The sequence below is a fragment of the Passer montanus genome, unplaced genomic scaffold (genome assembly GCF_014805655.1).
Source record: "Passer montanus isolate IOZ18808 unplaced genomic scaffold, ASM1480565v1 scaffold35, whole genome shotgun sequence".
Lineage (NCBI taxonomy): Eukaryota > Metazoa > Chordata > Aves > Passeriformes > Passeridae > Passer > Passer montanus.
In genome coordinates, this window is record NW_024368263.1 from 8,243,081 (window position 1) to 8,261,549 (window position 18,469).

The 18,469-nt window shown below is 53.1% G+C and overlaps 1 protein-coding gene across 2 annotated transcripts in view; it reads right to left on the reverse strand.

The window, feature by feature from the left end:
- SLC39A11 (solute carrier family 39 member 11) overlaps positions 1-18,469 on the reverse strand; it is a 78,249-nt gene that overhangs the window by 55,613 nt on the left and 4,167 nt on the right. The window contains exons 4-5 of one of the 2 annotated variants that reach the window (XM_039716317.1): positions 15,670-15,828; positions 1,547-1,673 (exon numbers count right to left, since the gene is read on the reverse strand). In XM_039716317.1, the coding sequence (XP_039572251.1) occupies positions 1,547-1,673; positions 15,670-15,828 (286 nt within the window). Of the gene's footprint in view, positions 1-1,525; positions 1,674-15,669; positions 15,829-18,469 lie in introns of both variants that reach the window. The other variant, XM_039716316.1, reaches the window with a different exon arrangement.

Below are 18,469 nucleotides of genomic sequence, written 5' to 3' on the forward strand. Positions count from 1 at the left end.
GAAACCTCCTGGCTTGGTGACAGCTGGGAGTGTGAGCACACCCCAAAGCCTCAAAGCCACCCCAAAGCCTCAAAGTCACCCCAAAGCCACCCCAAAGCCTCAAAGCACACCCCAAATCCAGGCTAAAAATGCATCCCCAGCCCCCCAGCAGGGCCCTGCAGAGATTTCCCACATTTCCCATCCCAGCTCCCTGCTCTCACCCCCATCCCTCCCCAGGCAGAACAAGGCAGCTGCTGCTTTGGGATTTTCCTTTGTTTTCACAGCTTTAGCGATTTAAAAAGATGTAAATATGAAGGAAGGGTCAATGATTCAACAGTGATTAAGCCTGAAATATTCCACTTAGTACCCATTAGACTTTGAAAACACCCATTATGTTCCCAGAGCTTCCCCAGGGCCAGGCAGGCACTACCCAGCCCTGGGGAAAGCAGCTTTCTTGGAAGGCTGCGGGTATTTTGTGAAAATACCGAGTTTATTTCACTAGAAAGAAAGGGGGGAAAAAAGGAAAAGACAATAAAAGAATTAATGTATTGTAGGTCCTTAATACCATTTCCCCAGAGAGAGGGGAAAAAAAACAACAAAGCCTAATGGAAATTTTCTATTCCCAAAACCATTTGCACTGTTATTGTCTGCAACTAAAAGGAGATGAAAACATAAAAACCTCAGCAGCTCGAGCTGCTGAGAACTGCAGGGCTGAGCACTTCTGCTTCCCCTTCAAGAATAAAATTAAACTGTGCCTGGGATGGGAAGTTTCCACCTGACAAAAACATCAACCCCCCTGCAGCTGCCTCCGAAGGACTCGGAGGATGCAAAGCTCATTGCATGGAGCAGAAAAAATCCTCCCATCCCTCTGGAAAAAGCCAGGCTGCTGCTTCAAATCCTGAGGATTTGCAGCGTTTTAGGAAACGTGCAATTAAGCAATGTGGTTAAATAAAAGGCTGATTTAAGAAGGGAGCAGTGCTACTCCTTGTAAAGGGAAGGACCATTCCTTGAAATCAATCTGCTCCCAGTTGCACTCGTGATGTTTTAAACCACAATTCCGAGCAAATAATCAGAGGAGAAATAAAATTAATTTGCTAAATTGCATTTGCTTTGTCTCCTGGAGAGCTGTTGAGTGGAGGAAGAGCCACTTGTGCTGTCTCAGGGGACGTGTCCCCACCACCCACCCCAGACACACCCTGGGGGCTGGAGAATCCCAAAAAGGCACCCAAAATTCCTTCCTTAAAATCCGTTTAAGGAGAAGAGAGCTGTGACTGGATTCACCCCGGAATGAGGGGGGACAGCTGGGACTGGGGGAGCCCCAGGGGCAGAACTGGAAATAACCCCAGGGTTTCACTGCTCCAGCACCGCAGAGAGCTCCTGATCAATAAATAATTCATGGCCCAGACAGTGCAAGTGGCTTTGGGAAAGGAAAGGAAAGGAAAGGAAAGGAAAGGAAAGGAGCAAACCCTGGGAGCTGGGCTGGCAGCCCGGTGCCAGGGAGCAGGGGCTCTGTGCCCTCTGGGGTGGTATATGACAGGATGCTTGCCTGGCTGCAGCCCAGCTCTACCTATCCTGATGGCCAGCTCGCTGCTGCTGCAATCCCAGCCTGGGGCCTGCTCCTGCTCCTGCTTCTCCTTCAGGGCTCGCTGCTCACAGCCCAGGGCCAGGGCGGCGTGGGAAGGGCCAGGGAACCCCTGCAAGGCAACACAGACACGTCAGCACATCCCAGAGCTGCCCCCGCCCCATCCTGCGGTGCCCAGGGCTTTGGGATGGATTGGGATTGATGGGGATGTTCCACAGCAGCTTCTGCACCGAGCTGTGGCATCAGGCTGCAAAGGGACCTTAAAGTCCATCCAGTGCCACCCCTGCCATGGCAGGGACACCTGTCACTGGCCCAGAGTGCTCCAAGCCCTGTCCAGCCTGGCCTGGGGCAGGCACAGCTCCCCTGGAATCCCATCCCAGCCCCTCCCCACCACCACAGGAAGGATTCCTGCCCCATTTCCCATCCAGCCCTGCCCTCTGTATCCCCCATTTCCCATCACTGCAGCTCCTGATCAACAGGCATCCATCCAGGTGGGTGTTTCTGGATGTCCTCAGTTCCTCAAACCCACCTGGAGCTACAGAAGCAGGAGGAACCTCGGGATTAGAGGCACAGGAGCACAGCTGGGAGAAGGGAACGTGTCCCTGGCGGTGACTTGTGACCTGGTGTCACCCTGAGTCCCCTCCTCCCTGCAGGGCTGGGAATGCACCCCCAGGGAGGGATGTGCAGGTGGGATCAGCTGGAATCAGATCACCTGGAATCACCCCTAGAGAGGGATATCCAGGTGGGATCACCCCCAGGGAGGGATGTGCAGCTGGGATCACCTCCAGGAGCACCCCTAGGGAGGGATATCCAGGTGGGATCACCCCCAGGAGCACCCCCAGGGAGGGATATCCAGCTGGGATCACCTGGAGCACTCCCAGGGAGGGATATCCAGGTGGCATCACCCCTAGGGAGGGATATCCAGCTGGGATCACCTGGAGCACCCCCAGGGAGGGATGTGCAGCTGGGATCACCTGGGATCAGCCCCAGGGAGGGATATCCAGCTGGGATCACCCCCAGGAGCACCCCCAGGGAGGGATATCCAGCTGGGATCACCTGGGATCAGCCCCAGGGAGGGATATCCAGGTGGGATCACTCCCAGGGAGGGATATCCAGCTGGGATCACCCCCAGGAGCAGGGTGCAGCCCTGGGGTTGAGGCAGCAGAAGAACCCAGCAGCCTGAGCCAGAGCAGCAGCAGGAGCCTCACTGGGGGGGGTCACGCGAACCCAAAACAAAGGTTAAAGATGAATAACTCAGTTGGCTCCTCTCCCCTCATTTGCATAACGAGTCTGAGCGGGGCTGTTAATACCAATGACATATCTGCAGTTCAGCTGGGAGCTCTCACCTCCACTGACCCAGCAGGGCAGCCTGAGGAGGGGGGATCCAGTCCCTCAGGACTGGGAGAGCCAGGAGGGAAGGAGGAGACTTCCAGCAAAGCCTGGATGCTGAGAGTCCAGAGAGAGCCAAGTCCTGAGAGCCAGGAGAGGAAAAGGGGAATTTTGTTTGGATAAGGAATGAGGGGATGGGAGTTCAGGGGCTCATCCTGCTGTGGGGTGAGGGAGTCATGGAATCCTGTCACAGAATCCTGGAATGGTTTGGGTGGGAATGACTTTAAATCCCATCCTTGCCATGGCAGGGACACCTCCCGCTGTCCCAGGTGCTCCAAACCCCATCCAGCCTGGCCTGGGACACTGCCAGGCATGGAGCAGCCACAGCAAATCTGGGAATCCCATCCCAGCCCATGCTCACAGGGAAGGATTTGCCCCAACATCCCATCCCTCCCTTGTAGCAATGTGCTCCCTGTTGATGGGGTGACCAAACCATCCTTTGTCCCCCTAAACAGGAAAGAAGCCCAGCAGTTTCTCTCACTGATTTCAGGTGAAAAGCCCCTCACAGAACTGGGGGACTTCACCTCAAACTTAAGGATGGCCAATTGGACAGAAATCTGAGCAATTTTCTAGAAAAGAAGTGAACAAAGAAACTAATGGCTCTTGTGAGGTGTTTCACCAGGAGCAAAGACCTCTTGCCCCTGGATGGGTTTTTCTGTTTGTTATTTTGCCTTTTATTAAACCTTTTTGTTTCCATTGCTGCCACAGATCCATCCTGCTGATTTTTATGCCTCCAAAGGTAGCTGAGCTATCTTGGGTGTGTTACAGACCTCCAAGGGCTCATGAGACCTGTTTGGGGGAGGCAAATAGAACACCCCCTGCCCTCTGGAGCCATTCCCCGTGTGCTGTCCCTCCGTGCCTTGCCCCAAGCCTCTTCCCATCCTCGCTGTCCTGCTAAAACCAAAGAGATTCCCACCCCTGCAAAGGAGCAGCACCCCCAAAACCACCAAACCCCCAAAGCTGCCCGGAGCTGGAGGCAATGCCAGGTGGATGTGGGAAGGTCAGGAGGCCTCCCTGCCGGCAGGGACAATCTGTGACAATATTGGTGACCTTCAGGAGAGCGCACGAGCGATGCCAGCTGAGGCTGCTCTGAGTCACGCCAGCCCCGAGCCTGCAGGAGGCCCTTAATTGGAATGTGTCAGTGGGTTCAAAACATTGCAGAGAGGAGAGGAAAGGCAACCGGCATTAATTAGTTCGTGGCAGTAATTAGCGTCAGCTGAAATAACCACGGGGGTTGATTACTGCAGAAAGCGAGAGATTTGGACAGGAAGAACTTGGAGGAAAAACTGTTCTGGGATGTGGGAGCTCCCACTGCACTGCTCTGCTCGTGGAGGGAAGGTGTGGGATTGGCCTGAGCCTGGGTGGAGGAAAAAATGAGGGGGAAAATATCCTTTGTGTAGGAAAAGGGGTGTTCTTTATATGGGAAAAGGTGTCCTTTATATGGGGAAAAAGGGATTCTGTATATGGGAAAAAAGGGATCCTTTTTGATATAAAATAGGTATGCTTTTAGATTAAAAAAATAATCTTTTTAGGCAAAGCAAGGATTTGGGATCACATCCCTCTGAAAAAAAGGGATCATTTTTCATAAAAAATGATAAACGGGTATTCTTTTAGATTTTAAAAAATGTATCCTTTTAGGGAAAGCAAGGATTTGGGATCACATCCCTCTGAAAAAAAGGGATCATTTTTCATAAAAAATGATAAACGGGTATTCTTTTAGATTTTAAAAAATGTATTTTGATATAAAATAGGTATGCTTTTAGATTAAAAAAAAATAATAATCTTTTTAGGCAAAGCAAGGATTTGGGATCAGATCCCTTAAAAGAGGGATCCTTTTTGATACAAAATGGGTATTCTTTTAGATTTTAAAAAATGTATCCTTTTAGGGAAAGCAAGGATTTGGGATCACATCCCTCTGAAAAAAATGGATCCTTTATATGGGAAAAAAAGGTGTCTTTTATATGGGAAAAAAATGGATCCTTTTGATACAAAATAGGTATTCCTTTAGATTTAAAAACATGTATCCTTTTAGCGAAAGCAAGGATTTGGGATCACATCCCTTAAAAAAAGGGATCCTTTTCAATACAAAATGGGTATTCTTTTAGATTAAAAAAAATAATCTTTTTAGGCAAAGCAAGGATTTGGGATCACATCCCCCTGCCCAAGATTTTAATTGATCTGAAGCCAATTTTAAAAAGAATTGGAGACTGACACCTCAGAGAAATAATCTGCTCTTCTCCTCCAGGCCAAGGCAGGAGAGTGAATTGATAAAGAAATCCTGATGGACTGAGGGTGGTCAGAACACTCAGGGCCAAAGCTGGAGGTGCTGCTTGCCCAGGAAGGTCACAGATGCTGCTCCTGCTGTGCAAGACTTTCCAGGGAAAATGCCCTGGCAAAGGCCCTGCAAAGCTGATGGAGAAAGCACCACAATGGCAAAGAGGAACAGAATCCATTTCACTGCTTTCTTTAAAAAGCAAAGAATAAAAATAATATCCCAAACTTGTCCAGCAGCAGGCACAAAGATAAGGGAGAATAAAAATCCTGGGTCAGGTGGGGCCCAGCAGCTCCAGTTTCACACTCAGTGAGTGATAACACACAGAGATAACAGAGCAGGGACAGCAGCAGGAGGGGAGGGCGGCTCAGGGCAGCAGAGGTAAAGGCATAAAACCTCTGAAGGGGGAAATGATGCCTCAAGTTTCAGCTGGTTTATTTCCCAGACTCTGCACTGCATTGGTTTATAACTGAACTTCACCCAAAGGGGCACAGGGAGCATCACTGGCACCCAAAAAGGGCACAGAGAACATCACTGGCATCTAAAACAGGCACAGGGAGCATCACTGGCACCCAAAAGGGGCACAGGGAGCATCACTGGCACCCAAAAGAGGCACAAGGAACATCACTGGCATCTAAAACAGGCACAGGGAGCATCACTGGCCCCCAAAAGGGGCACAGGGAGCATCACTGGCACCCAAAAGGGGCACAGGGAGCATCACTGGCACCCAAAAGGGGCACAGGGAGCATCACTGGCACCCAAAAGGGGCACAGGGAGCATCACTGGCACCCAAAAGGGGCACAGGGAGCATCACTGGCACCCAAACCACCAGGGGAGGTGGGCACAGCCCAACCCATCCTTCAGTTTATACAACATTTAAGCCAAATAAACCATCAAAAATAAGCCCCTGGGGTTTCCCCCTGGCTCGTTGGGGCTGTTCCCTTCCCAGGAGGGAGGAGAACAGGCAGGGGGCTGCAGGCAGGGCAGCAGGAGGGGACACACTCCCATCCCCTCGGGGTGTTTCTCTGACACAGCACAAGGCAGGCTGGCTTTTGTAACCTCTGCCACACCAAAATAAAAGCACGGGAATGTTTTCCCTGCTTTGGCCAAAAAAACAAACAACAAAACCAAAACAAACCTCATCCCTGCAGCATCAGGAGTTTCCTGTCACCAACCTCCTTCCCCCCAGGAAACCTGGAAAAGCCCCAAGCACAAGCAGCAGAATTCATTTTTCCATGGAATAATTGCTCCAAGCAGAGAATTTGAACCCAGCAAAACCAGTTAGGATGGAGATCACTCCCAGTTGTGTGCTGGGAGGAGATTTGCCTGCTCCAGCCACAGCCAGACCTTCAGGGGTATTTTCCTGGTGGGGTTTTATTTTCCAAGCACCCTCAGAGAGGTTTGTGCCCCACAATGTGAGACTTTAATTGTCTGAGATTTTAATAACCAGATGGGATCAACAGGAGCTGTTCTGCACACAGTTATTAAACCCTGGCAGGGACCAGTTCCACCCCTTTTCCCACGTGGATTTTCACAGGCTTTTAGCCAGGGTGAGAGGAAAAAGCAAACAAACCTTCAATTACCAGCTCATTCCTCCCCAATATTCCCTCAGCAAGGATTCTGCAGAGGGAATTGCTGGGGAAGGGTGAGCTCTGGCAGGATGCAGCAGGGCCCAGGCAGCCATCCATCAGCCCCAAATGAAGAGGCAGCAGTGCCTAATTCCATTATTTTAACACACGGCTTCCTCTGCATGCTCAGCCAGCCCTGAGGACGTGAGTGAGGGCTCAGCACTCCCAGGGAGCAGCTCCAGCCTGGGAGAAATGGCCACTCACTTCTCATCATTCCAGAAAGGTTTGTTAAACCTTGTCAAAAATACAACAGCAGACTGAATAGAGAAAATGAGCAAAGCATTTCCCCACCAAGCATTCACCCCCACAAGGGAGGTTTCACCTTTTAACCCTTTAACCCCTCCCAAAGTTCTGTCCATCGAGTCCTCCTTCCCTGCCCAGCGGCAGAGTTTAAATCCTTGTCCCAGATTGGATTGCATTTGCCATCTGTGTGGCACTTGTCTCCTGTTCATATCTTCAAATCCTGACTGGAGCCCAGCTGTCACCATAGGGACAACCCGACCCTCCCAAATGTCCCAACCCTGACTGTCCCATAACAACACCAGGTGTCAAACATAACTACAAACCTATAAAACTTCTCTTGACCTACGTACATGAGATTTGTCTGTTAATTGTGAGAGTCAATCATCGTATTGTTCATCTATCACAAGCCCCTCCTGCCCCATCCCAGCCAGGAGCAGCCCTGGGATGGCTTTTGTGGGATTTTGTCCAGTAGGAATGTGCCACATCCCACCATCAGCCACGAGCCAAGGGGCCACTGAGCATCCATTGGGAATGTCCTTCCTTGGGAATGTGCCCTCCCTGGGGACACAGGAGGCCCAGAGCTGGCTCTGCAGCTCCCTGGAGCAGACTGAGGTGTTGGAACCCTGGTTACTGGGAATTGGAGACTTTCTGTGCTGCCAGGCACTGACCCCCGGGAGAACACTGAATTTACCCAAGGTCGTGGAGAAGCTGCCAAAATTAAATTACAGAACTGGGATTGTGGGTGTGGAGTTTGAATAGAAGTGTGTGATATCACAGGGTGGAAACCTCAGAGTTTAAGGGTTTAGAATATAGTAACATACATAGAGCAAGATGGAGGTTTTGTGGTGGAGGCTGCTCCTTCTCCATGGGTTTGGGTGGTTTTGTGTAATTAAATAAAGTTTCCATTGCAGGCCACAGGTAGTTAGTTATTAGGTTAAAAATAAAAATAATTTAAGTGTCATTTCTTAGACAGTTTATCCTTAAAAGGCCTTGCAGAGAGAGATGGGGCTCCATTTTTAGTTTGTTAGAGTGAAGTGCTGTAGAACTCAGGGTTTGTGACATAGAAAAGAACTAATAAACATCTGAGTCCCAACAAGAAATACCCTCTCATACATTTAATCCCCACCTTGGCATAAAAAAGCAGCAAACCCTCCTGGGTGAGTCAGAGCTTCCCCTGCAGCTCCAGAGCCGTGGGGATCCCCTCAGAAGCAGCTCCCCCCTCCTGCCTCCCCCAGGCAGTGCCAGAACCTCTCCTGCTGCTTCCCTGACACCTTAATGGCAGGTTTGCCTTTCACCGTGGAGGAATTAATTTGGGGTTCTGCTCCGAGCAGATTCAAAGGCACATTTTGAGATCAAAACGTGGGGGAGCAGCCACAGCCCCGGATAAACAGGGGCTGGTGCAGGAGGCAGGGGAGGGCAGGGAGGAGATCCTTGGGTGCTCCTCCTTGTGGGAAAATTCTCTTTTACCAGCCTGAGCCAGGCCCAGACAGAAAGCAAAACTCTGGCAGCAAAGGCTGAGCCAGGAAGAAGGAGAAGCCCATGGAATATCAGAGCAGGAGGAGGGAAAAGCCCAGGGAACATCAGAGCCAGGAAGGAAAAGATCATGGAATATCAGATCAGAAGAGGAGAAAAGCCCATGGAATACCAGAGCCAGGAGAGAAAAACCCATGGAATATCAGAGCCAGGAGGAGGGAAAAGCCCATGGAATATCAGAGCAGGAGGAGGGAAAAGCCAAGGGAACAACAGAGCCAGGAGGAGGGAAAAGCCCAGGGAATATCAGATCAGGAAGAGGGAAAAGCCCAGCGAATACCAGAGCTAGGAGGAGGGAAAAGCCCATGGAATGTCACAACCAGGAGAGAAAAACCCATGGAATATCAGAGCAGAAGGAAGGAAAAGCCCAGGGAATATAAGAGCAGGAAGAGGGAAAAGCCCATGGAATGTCAGTCAGGAGGTGGGAAAAGCCCCTGGAATGTCAGTCAGGAGGTGGGAAAAGCCCATGGAATGTCAGTCAGGAGGTGGGAAAAGCCCATGGAATGTCAAAGCAGGAGGTGGGAAAAGCCCATGGAATGTCAGTCAGGAGGTGGGAAAAGCCCCTGGAATGTCAGAGCAGGAGGTGGGAAAAGCCCAGGGAATGTCAGTCAGGAGGTGGGAAAAGCCCATGGAATGTCAGTCAGGAGGTGGGAAAAGCCCATGGAATGTCAGTCAGGAGGTGGGAAAAGCCCATGGAATACCAGGAGCCTTCCCAGCAATTCCTGCTCCAGGGGGAAGAGGCTCAGGGTGGAGAGGGGATGATGGAGAGGGCTCTGTGCAGAGCAGGAGCTCGTGGAAGGAAGAATTAAGAATTAAGCCAGGATTGCTCAGTCCCTGCTCTTTCCCAGAGGGATTTTTCACCCCAGCCCATGAAACTGCTCCAGACCCCACAAACCTGACCAGGGCAGGGGGGGATTTAAGCCCAGCTCAGAATCAGGGAGCTCTGCAGCTCCAGCTCTGGGGCTTCCCAAATAATGCTTTCATGAAATGTTTGATGCATAATGAGAGAGAATTCTAATTAAGAGCAGCTGACAAATTGCACTGCGGCAGTAAATAAGCCTTTACCTTCATTAATAAAGCAAAATGCTTGGGTAGAAATTAGGATAATTAGGATTTTGTGGGGGTTTTTGGCAAATAATTCTGATCTATCCAGCCACCACTGGGCTCCAAGCGCTGAACTGGTGCCCAGGGGCAGGGCAGGGGTGGGAAGCAGCCAGGTTTTCCATGGATAAAGATGGAAAAGAAACATTTGGGGGCTCTGAGTCCTTCCCAGGATCCCAGGGGTGGGTTTGGTGGTCAGAGATTTCCATGGCACAAATCCCACCTGGGACAGGAGATAGGGATCAATCCCTCATGGATCTGTAACCTCTGGGTTGGGGTTAATTGATAAATTAATTAAACCCAGGTAACCCCAAGCTGCCCAGGTAACTCTGGGTTATTTGGAGACGGAAAGGAATGAGGTTTCCCAATGGGAGGCTTTGCTACATTCCCAAAAATCAAAGTTTTTCATCCTCAGAGCCAGATCCCTCCTTCCTCCCAGAGCCTGTGGAAAAGGGCCAGGGCTCCACAAAACCAAACAAACACAAGGGCTGCTGTTTGTTTTGCCCTGAGCAAAGGAAATCTGAGCAAAGCAGGAATGCAGGAGCCCCCAGCTCCATCCTCCCCCTCCAGCAGGGAAAAGCTCCACACTCCAAAACTTAATAAAGCAGAAAATCCTGCCTTGAAAACCCTCCACCTGCCCCAGCAATGAGGTTGTGCAGCTAATTACCTGGCTGGGAGTCACAGCTGAAGAGGAAAAGCAGATTAAAACGGGAATGGGAGCTGGGCAGGTCCCTCAGGAGTGGCAAATTGCATCAGAGGAATCTCGGTGCTGCTGATCAACCAGCAGACCCTGCAGTTCCCCTGCTCCTCCTGGAATGATGAACCCACCACAGAGAGGCAGGAGCAGCTTCCAGGCATCCTCCAGGAGCACCCAGCACTGCCCTGCCTTGCCCCACCACGTGGAGAGTCCCAAAATCCCTGAATTATTGAGGTGGAAAAGCCCTCCAAGATCTCAGAGTCCCAGCTGTGTCCCTGTCCCCAGCCCAGAGCCCCAAGTGCCACCTCCAGGGATGGGAACTCCAACTCCTCCCAGGGCCTGGCACCTTTTCCTGGGAGCAATTCTCCCTAAAATGCAGTTATTTACCAGGAATCTCTTCCTAGTGCCCCCCTCTCCCAAAAAAAAGCTGCTCCCCATGGTCTAATCTAGCTGTGGTTTGGGCCTGAGGGAAAAATTGGGATTTTAAACAATGTGCAGCCACACCTTGATGGTCCTTCCTCCTCCTGCAGCCTCCTCCATGCTCAGTTCCCAGCCTTCCCTCCCAGAAAGGGACTTGTGTGGGTTCAGAAGGCAAAATATTCACCCTGAAGGCACATTCTGAGCCAGGCACGAGGGGATCATCAGCTCTCCAAGCCTTCCCAAGAGCTCTTGCCCAAAATAGCCCAAAATTGACTGTACAAAACATCCAGTCCCAAACCATAGTTCCAAAGAGCCCTCAAGCACATCCAGAAAAGGGCAGGAGCACCAAGAAAATTCACTTTGGAGGGGTCAGGGGGATTCAGGAGCATCCTGACCCTGCCCAGGGAATCCTCAGGGCAGCTGCAGAGCAGAGCCTGAATTATTCCCAAAACAGGTGTGGGACAATCCCAGAGAGGGATTTTGGCTGTGCTGCCTCTGTGGGATGAGGGGTGAGCAAAGCCCCAGCCCACAAAGGGTTTTTAAAAGGCTTCAGCTGCTGTTTGTTTGAACCCAAAGAATGCTCTGCCCATCACATGAGGCTTTATTGATTTCCTCTGTACTCAGGAGCAAAACAAAACCACCAACCCTGTACCCAGCAGAGAAGGGAAAAAAAAAAACAACCCTAAAATCAAAAACAACCCTAAAATCCAATGGAGATGGCATTTCCAGGTTGGAATCACAGCCCTGGCCGCCCATCCTCCCTCCCTGATCATCTTTTACACCCCAAGTGTTGGCAGCTCCTGCTGGAGCTGCGGTGGCCCAGCAGCCTTGCCTGGGTTATTGATTAACCCCTGCTGCTCCTGCAGCCCCCGAGCAGGGATGGGGCTCCTGCCTGTGCTCACAGAGGTGCCCGAGCCACGTGGAGCCTGCAGGGAGAGGAGATGAGGCTGATTAAGGCTCATTATCCTGTTTAATTCGGTAATGATGGCAGCAGGCAGGCACAGGAGTGGGAAGAGCAGGAGCTGAGGCAGCTCCTGGGGGTTTGCAGCTCCCAGCAGGACCAGCTCCCTCTCCCTGCTCCTGTCCCAGTCCCAGCAGGGAATTCCTGCTTGCCCAGAGGCTGGGACCCATCCAAAGCAGGAGCCAGGGAGCTCCCAGAGCCCCCAAACCCACCACGGGGGCTTGGGAACACCCTCAGAACTGCCCAGGACAGCTCCTGGGGGCTCACAGAGAGTGGTGGGATGACTCAGGGGGGAAAAGCCCTCTGAGAACACCGAGTGCCACCATGCCATGTCCCCAAGTGCCACATCCAGCTTTAAACCCCTCAGGGATGGGGATCCACCTGCCCTGGGCAGCTGGGCCAGCTCCTGGTGCTTCCAGTTTTCACCTGCACCTGAAAATCCAGCAGCAAAAGCAGCCAGGGACTGCCTGAAACCCAGAGCCAGGGCTGAGGAATCCTCTGGCCCCTTGTGGGATTGCCCAGGAAGGGCAAGAAGAACATCCCAAACCCAATAAAACACCAAAGTCTGACAAAACCCACCCAAGGCAGCAGAGCTGCACGACAGCTTTGAAGGATGAGCATAATAACACTTAATTCCACCATTCTTATGCCTTTCAGTAGACCCAAAATAGCTGCTGAGCCATCAGGGACCTGCTGCACTGAATTTTCAAGTAAACTTTCCCTCAGAGGCTTTGGGTCTTGGCAGTGGAGATGCTGAGCCCCAAACCCTTTTTAGGAAAGGCACCAGAGGCTCACCCAGCCCCATCAGCACCCAAAACCTCCTCAAGCCCCAGCTGAAAGCCTCTTTAAAGAAAAAAATCAGGTTAAATGGGAGGCTCCATGCCAGGGAAATAAAGGAGAACTCATTTCCCAAACCCCTGGATGTGTTTTTGCCGTGCCCTCGCCCTCCAAGTGCCCCCAGATTTCCTGGGGAGGTTTGCCAAGCCCCACCAGCATCTCCTCCTCAGCTGGAGGATGAACAAACACCGGGGAAAAGGCAAAGATAAAGATGTAACAGATTAGATCTGCCTTTTGTGAGGGATGGAATGACTCCAGCTGCTCGGGAGTTTAACCCTTCCTCTGCCAGGAGCACACACTGGGATGCTCCAGCAGGGCTGAGGCAGGACAAAAACCCTTCTGGCAGCCAGCAGAGCAGGGCTGGGCTGATAAGGAGTCGATAAAAGCTTTTAGAGGGGCTTGTTGGGCAGCCTGGAGCTGTGCCAGGCTGGCAGTGCTCCTTCCTGCTGCCCTGCCAGCCCCAGGGGCACAGAGAGCCCAGAGGGACCCATTCACCAACCCCGGGGGAAACCTGGGCTCCAGAGGAAGGGAGATGGCTCCAGGGCACATTCCCAGCCCGGGGGTGCCTCAAGCCTCACCAAACTTTGGTTTTCATTTCAACACACTCAGCTCTAACCTCTGTTCTCTGCCCAAAGCATCCCCAAATCCCCATCCTGAGGGCACTGCCCAGCTCCTGGAGCCATTCCTGCTGCTCCAGGCAGGGCACACAGAGCCCCCCACCCTGTGCCAGCTCTCCTGGCCCTTCCCAAGGCACCCACGGGGAGGAAAAGCAGGGTTTGGATCAAGCACACCCTGACAGGGGGGCTCCTGCCCCTTCTCCAGGGGGAACACACACAGCAGCACTATTTTGGGATAAAAACCCTCCCTGAGCTCCTCTGAGGGTGTAAATCCTCCCTGTGCAGAATTCCCACACGGAGCAAAGCAGCCAGGAGAGAAGAGCTCTGCTCCCAGCAGCACTGCACCTGGATTTGGGGAAATATTGGATGGTTTTATACCTTCACTGCTCCCAGCAGCACTGCAGCTGGATTTGAGGAAATATTGGATGTTTTTATACCTGCACTGCTCCCAGCACCACTGCACCTGGATTTGGGGAAATATTGGATGTTTTCATACCTGCACTGCTCCCAGCAGCACTGCAGCTGGATTTGGGGGAATATTGGATGTTTTTATACCTGCTCTGCTCCCTGCAAGGCCAGCACCCTCCCTGCTGTCCCTGTCACTCCACCCTGCTATCCCCACACAGGAATTCCACTTTCCCCAAGGAACACCCAGTAAAAAGCCCAACCAGCAGGAACACCCAGGCTTTGTGCTCCAGCTGCTCCTCCACCCTGCTGGGCAGCACCAGCCCAAGGCAGAGGATCCAGCCCAGGGGACACCTTGGGACAGGAAGAGCAGCAGGGAAAGCCAAACAGCTCCCAAGGGAGACAAGAGCAGCTCCTGAATCCTGCAGAGCATCTGGGAGCCCCCAAAAAACCAGAGAGGGTGAGGAGAGTCCCACCAGGGGCATTTCATCCCCTGGCACTGGGAGTGTGGCTTAGGCTGGGGCTGTGTGTCCAGTTCCATCTGTCAGAGCTGGGGCAGTTCTCTGCTGTTCATTCGTGTCTTGGTTTGGACAGACAGGTGCCTGCTGAGGAAGGCAGGAGCCTCCCCTGAAATGGAAAATGCAAACCCCCTCCCTCTGAATTGCTATAAATTTTAAATTAAGGGGCACTCAGGCAAAAAAAAAAAGAAAAAGGGGGGCAGGAATAACAGTTCTTTATTAGGGAAGAAAATAATAAAATAAACAATGCAGTAAACCCAAACAACACTGAGAGGGTCAGACACAACCTGACACCCTGTGGCAAAGGAAGAAGTTTACATTTTCCATTTCAGGGGAGGCTCCTGCCTTCCTTAGCAGACACCTGGCTTTTCAAACCAACCCAGAGTGACCCCACTACACCCAGCAATTCTCCTCCCAGCTGAGGATGCACCTGACTGGAGCTGGGACCTGTCAGGAGAGGCTCCAAAAGCCAGGGAAAGGGGAAGGTTGGTGCTACAGACTCCTTAAAACCTCCCACTCCTTCCTCATAACCACAGACCAATAAAATCCCACTAAACTAAACATGAAAATTGAAGGATCTCCCTGGAAATGTGTGGAAATCTCTTCACTGAGTGCACCATTCTCGTGTTCCCAGCTGCAGAAATCCACCAGCTCCCCATTTATTTGTAATTTTAGCACCAGTCTCAGGCTGCCTGCTGGCACTGAGCAGCACTGCCAGGGCTGGCAGCTCTGCAAATGCAGCCCCTGGGCTGGGACACGAGGTCACACCTGAGCTGTGTGAGCAGCACTGCCAGCAAAAAGAACAAAAGCAAAGTGTGAAGGGGGAAAAAAGCAGGAAGATTAAAAAAAAAAACAGAGCCCAGCAAGTCTAAAGCTGCATCCAGCACTGCCAGAGCCAGCCAGGGCTCAGGGAAATCTCAAATTCATTAAATCTGGAGAGAATCCACCCATGCCCAGCTACCAGCTGCTCTTCCCTGCAGCTGCAGGAAGGGCAGGAACCCCCAGCCTGGAATTCCCTCTGACAGAACTGGGAGGAGGCCCCAAACTGGGAATTCCCTCTGACAGCACTGGGATGAGCTCCCAAACTGGGAATTCCCTCTGAGCAGCACTGGGGTGAGCCCCTAGCCCCACAATCCCCACTCACAGCTCTGGGATGATCCCAGCCCAGTCCCACTCACAGCTCTGGGATGATCCCAGCCCCACGATCCCCACTCACAGCTCTGGGATGATCCCAGCCCCACAATCCCCACTCACAGCTCTGGGATGATCCCAGCCCCACTCACAGCTCTGGGATGATCCCAGCCCAGTCCCACTCACAGCTCTCTCTGGGATGATCCCAGCCCCACAATCCCCACTCACAGCTCTGGGATGATCCCAGCCCAGTCCCACTCACAGCTCTGGGATGATCCCAGCCCAGTCCCACTCACAGCTCTGGGATGATCCCAGCCCAGTCCCACTCACAGCTCTGGGATGATCCCAGCCCCACTCACCAGCTCTGGCAGCAGCAGGTCGGCCCCGAACACGAACGCTGCCCCCAGGGCAAAGCCAGCAGCCACTGGGAAGAAGGAGAAGGCCCCAAAGGTCCCAGATTCCTGGGCCAGCTCGATGGCTGGGGCCAGCAGGGACCAGTAGGACGCTGCCAGCATCACCTGGGGACAGAAGGGGAGCAGTGAGAATCCCTGGGATGGAAGGGAAGCTGAAATCCCAGTGGAAAAATGGGTGCAGGATCAGGGGAAGGAGCAGAGCCCAGAGCTGCAGCAGGAGGCTGCTGTGGGAAGGTGACCCCAGCTCTGCCCAGCAGCCCCAGGAAATTCCCTTGGCAGGATGCTCAGAGCCCCAGAATGGTTTGGGCAGGAAAAGACCTTAAATCCCACCCAGTGCCCCCATGGCAGGGACACCTGCCACTGTCCCACGTGGCTCCAGCCTGGCCTTGGGCACTGCCAGGGACCCAGGGGCAGCCACAGCTGCTCTGGGCACCTGTGCCAGTGTCCCAACTGCATCCCAGAGAATTCCTTCCCAACTTCCAACCCAAACCTCCTGCCAGTGTCCCAACACCTCTGAGGAAATTCCTCCCCAACTTCCAACCCAAAGCTCCTCTCCTGCAGCTCCAGCCCCTCAAGAGGAGCTGCTGCCCAGCTCAGGGGCTCAGCAGGCTCTGGCACCCTCAGCCCTCCAGAGAAGGGAGGGAGGAAGGAGCTGCCAGTGCTGCAGACAGCAGTCAGTCCCTGGGGTTGTGTAAATCTGAGCTGCTGTGAGTAAGAGGAACGAGGGTTGTCATGTCAGGCTTCAGCACGGCTGTCAAACCTCATATTTCAAATGCCACCTCCTTTAAAAAACAACCACACACCCCAGCGTGGAAACACAGGCAACAGGGAGAGGCTCTGGAGAATTATGTTGTCAGCTCACGTTAAGATATCATTTCCCCACGGCAAACAGAGCCCTGGCAGAGCTCAGCCCCCAGATCCTGCCAGGATCCCACAGCTCGGGGCTCCTGGGGAGTGGTGACACAGCCCTGAGCCAGCCCCAGGTGGAGGAAAAGGGATTTATTCCATTTATTCTGGTAACCCCAGGTGCTGGGAGGCTTTGTGATGGATTTACAGAACACCCCAGGGTGCAAGGGAGTCCTGTAGCAGCCTCTCCTCAGCCCAGCCCTGAGCTCAGGGTGGGATTTGGGGATTTAGGATCACCTGGAGCTCCTGCCCGCCCAGGGCAGGGTCAGAGCTGGTTCAGCTGACCCCAGGGGTGACCAAAGGGGAGGATTCCTGCCAGCACCCCGGGTTAAGTGACAAATTCACACTGACCCCAGAGCCCTGCACGGCCCAGCCAGGGACAGCACCCAGGCCCCAGCGCCCCAAACCAGCAAGGGCAGCACAAAACAGGAAAATCCCCCTGGATCAACAAACTGGGACCACTGGGACACTGAGGACTGCCCACACCTTCCCCCCACTCCAGCCCCACCGAGCCAGGGACCCAGAGTGGATCTGGGGCATTTTCACAGCCTTGGTGCTCCAAAGATGCCACAGTGCCATAAATGCAGCAGGACTGGGAAAATGTGGAGCAGGCAGGAGGCAGCTGAGGGACCCCAAAGCCTCACTGGGCTCCAGCAGTGGGACAGGAGACAAAAATCCAACCAGTGACTCCAGATCTGTGCCCTCCCTGGTGGGAATCCCTCCCAACACAGCAGGATTTAAACCCAAACCTCTCCCAGGGCTGGCACCTCCTTGCACAGGGATTCAGTGCAGGATTCCCCAAATTCTGGGCTTTTCCTCAGCCCCAAACCCAGGGATCCAGCAGTGCCCCTGTGCCTGTGGAGCCTCACAGCTGCTTTTATGTTAAAATTCAGAATAAACAGAGCCATGAGCTTCACACCCAGGGCTGGGCTGCAATTAAATCCTCATTAAAGCCTGGCCTGGCCACCCTCCTGTGGGATCCCTGGGGTGGGAATGGGAACACCAAGGGACACTGGGGAGCAGGAAATGCTGGAAAAGGAGGTGGGGAAGGCAGGTGGAAGATGAAGACATTGGCAGGGCACTTTCCTGGCCCAACTTTTCCACTTGGCTTCATTAGGAGCCTCAGCAGAGCTGAGTTCGTTCCTGATGTTGTTTGAAGGGAGTATTTGATCCCAGAGTGCCTGGGGAGGGCTGGGGATGATTTCCTGCTGCACCTGGGACAGAGAAAAACCCAAAGTGCAGCCCAGGCAGAGGAAAAGCTGTGCCAGGCTGCAGGGAAAGGGGCTGCAGGTGTTTGCTCCTGGTGGCTGAGCCCAGCCCAGCAGCACCACAGAGAACAGCTGGGGGGGAAAAACAGAAATAAACATAAAAAAAACCTCACGTAAGGATATCAAGATTTAAGAGCAAAGGCAGAATTTCCCATCAGATGCCCCAGCAAGCAAAGCTGTGTCTCTATGGAAACACATCACCTCGGAGGAGCCTGCAGGCAGAGCCCTGCATTGGCTGGGGCTGCCAGGGAGGGGCTGAGGCAGGGCAGGGGGCAGGGCTGGGCTGGGGGAGCTGGGCTGCACAGGGCCCTGCCCAGCCCAGGGGGCACCCCTGCCACCAGCAGGGCCAGCCTGAGCTGCCAGGGTGCTCCCAGTACACCCCAGTACACCCCAGTTCAATTTATCCACATGGCCAGGCTCACCCCAGCACCCCCAGAGCAGCTGGAGCCTCTGCAGGGTCCTGGACCCCAAGGGAGGGAAAAAAGCGGGGGGAAAGGGAGGAAAAAGGGGGGAAAAGGGGAGGAAAAAAAGGGGGGGGAGGAAAGGGAGAAAAAATGGGGGGGGAGGGAAAG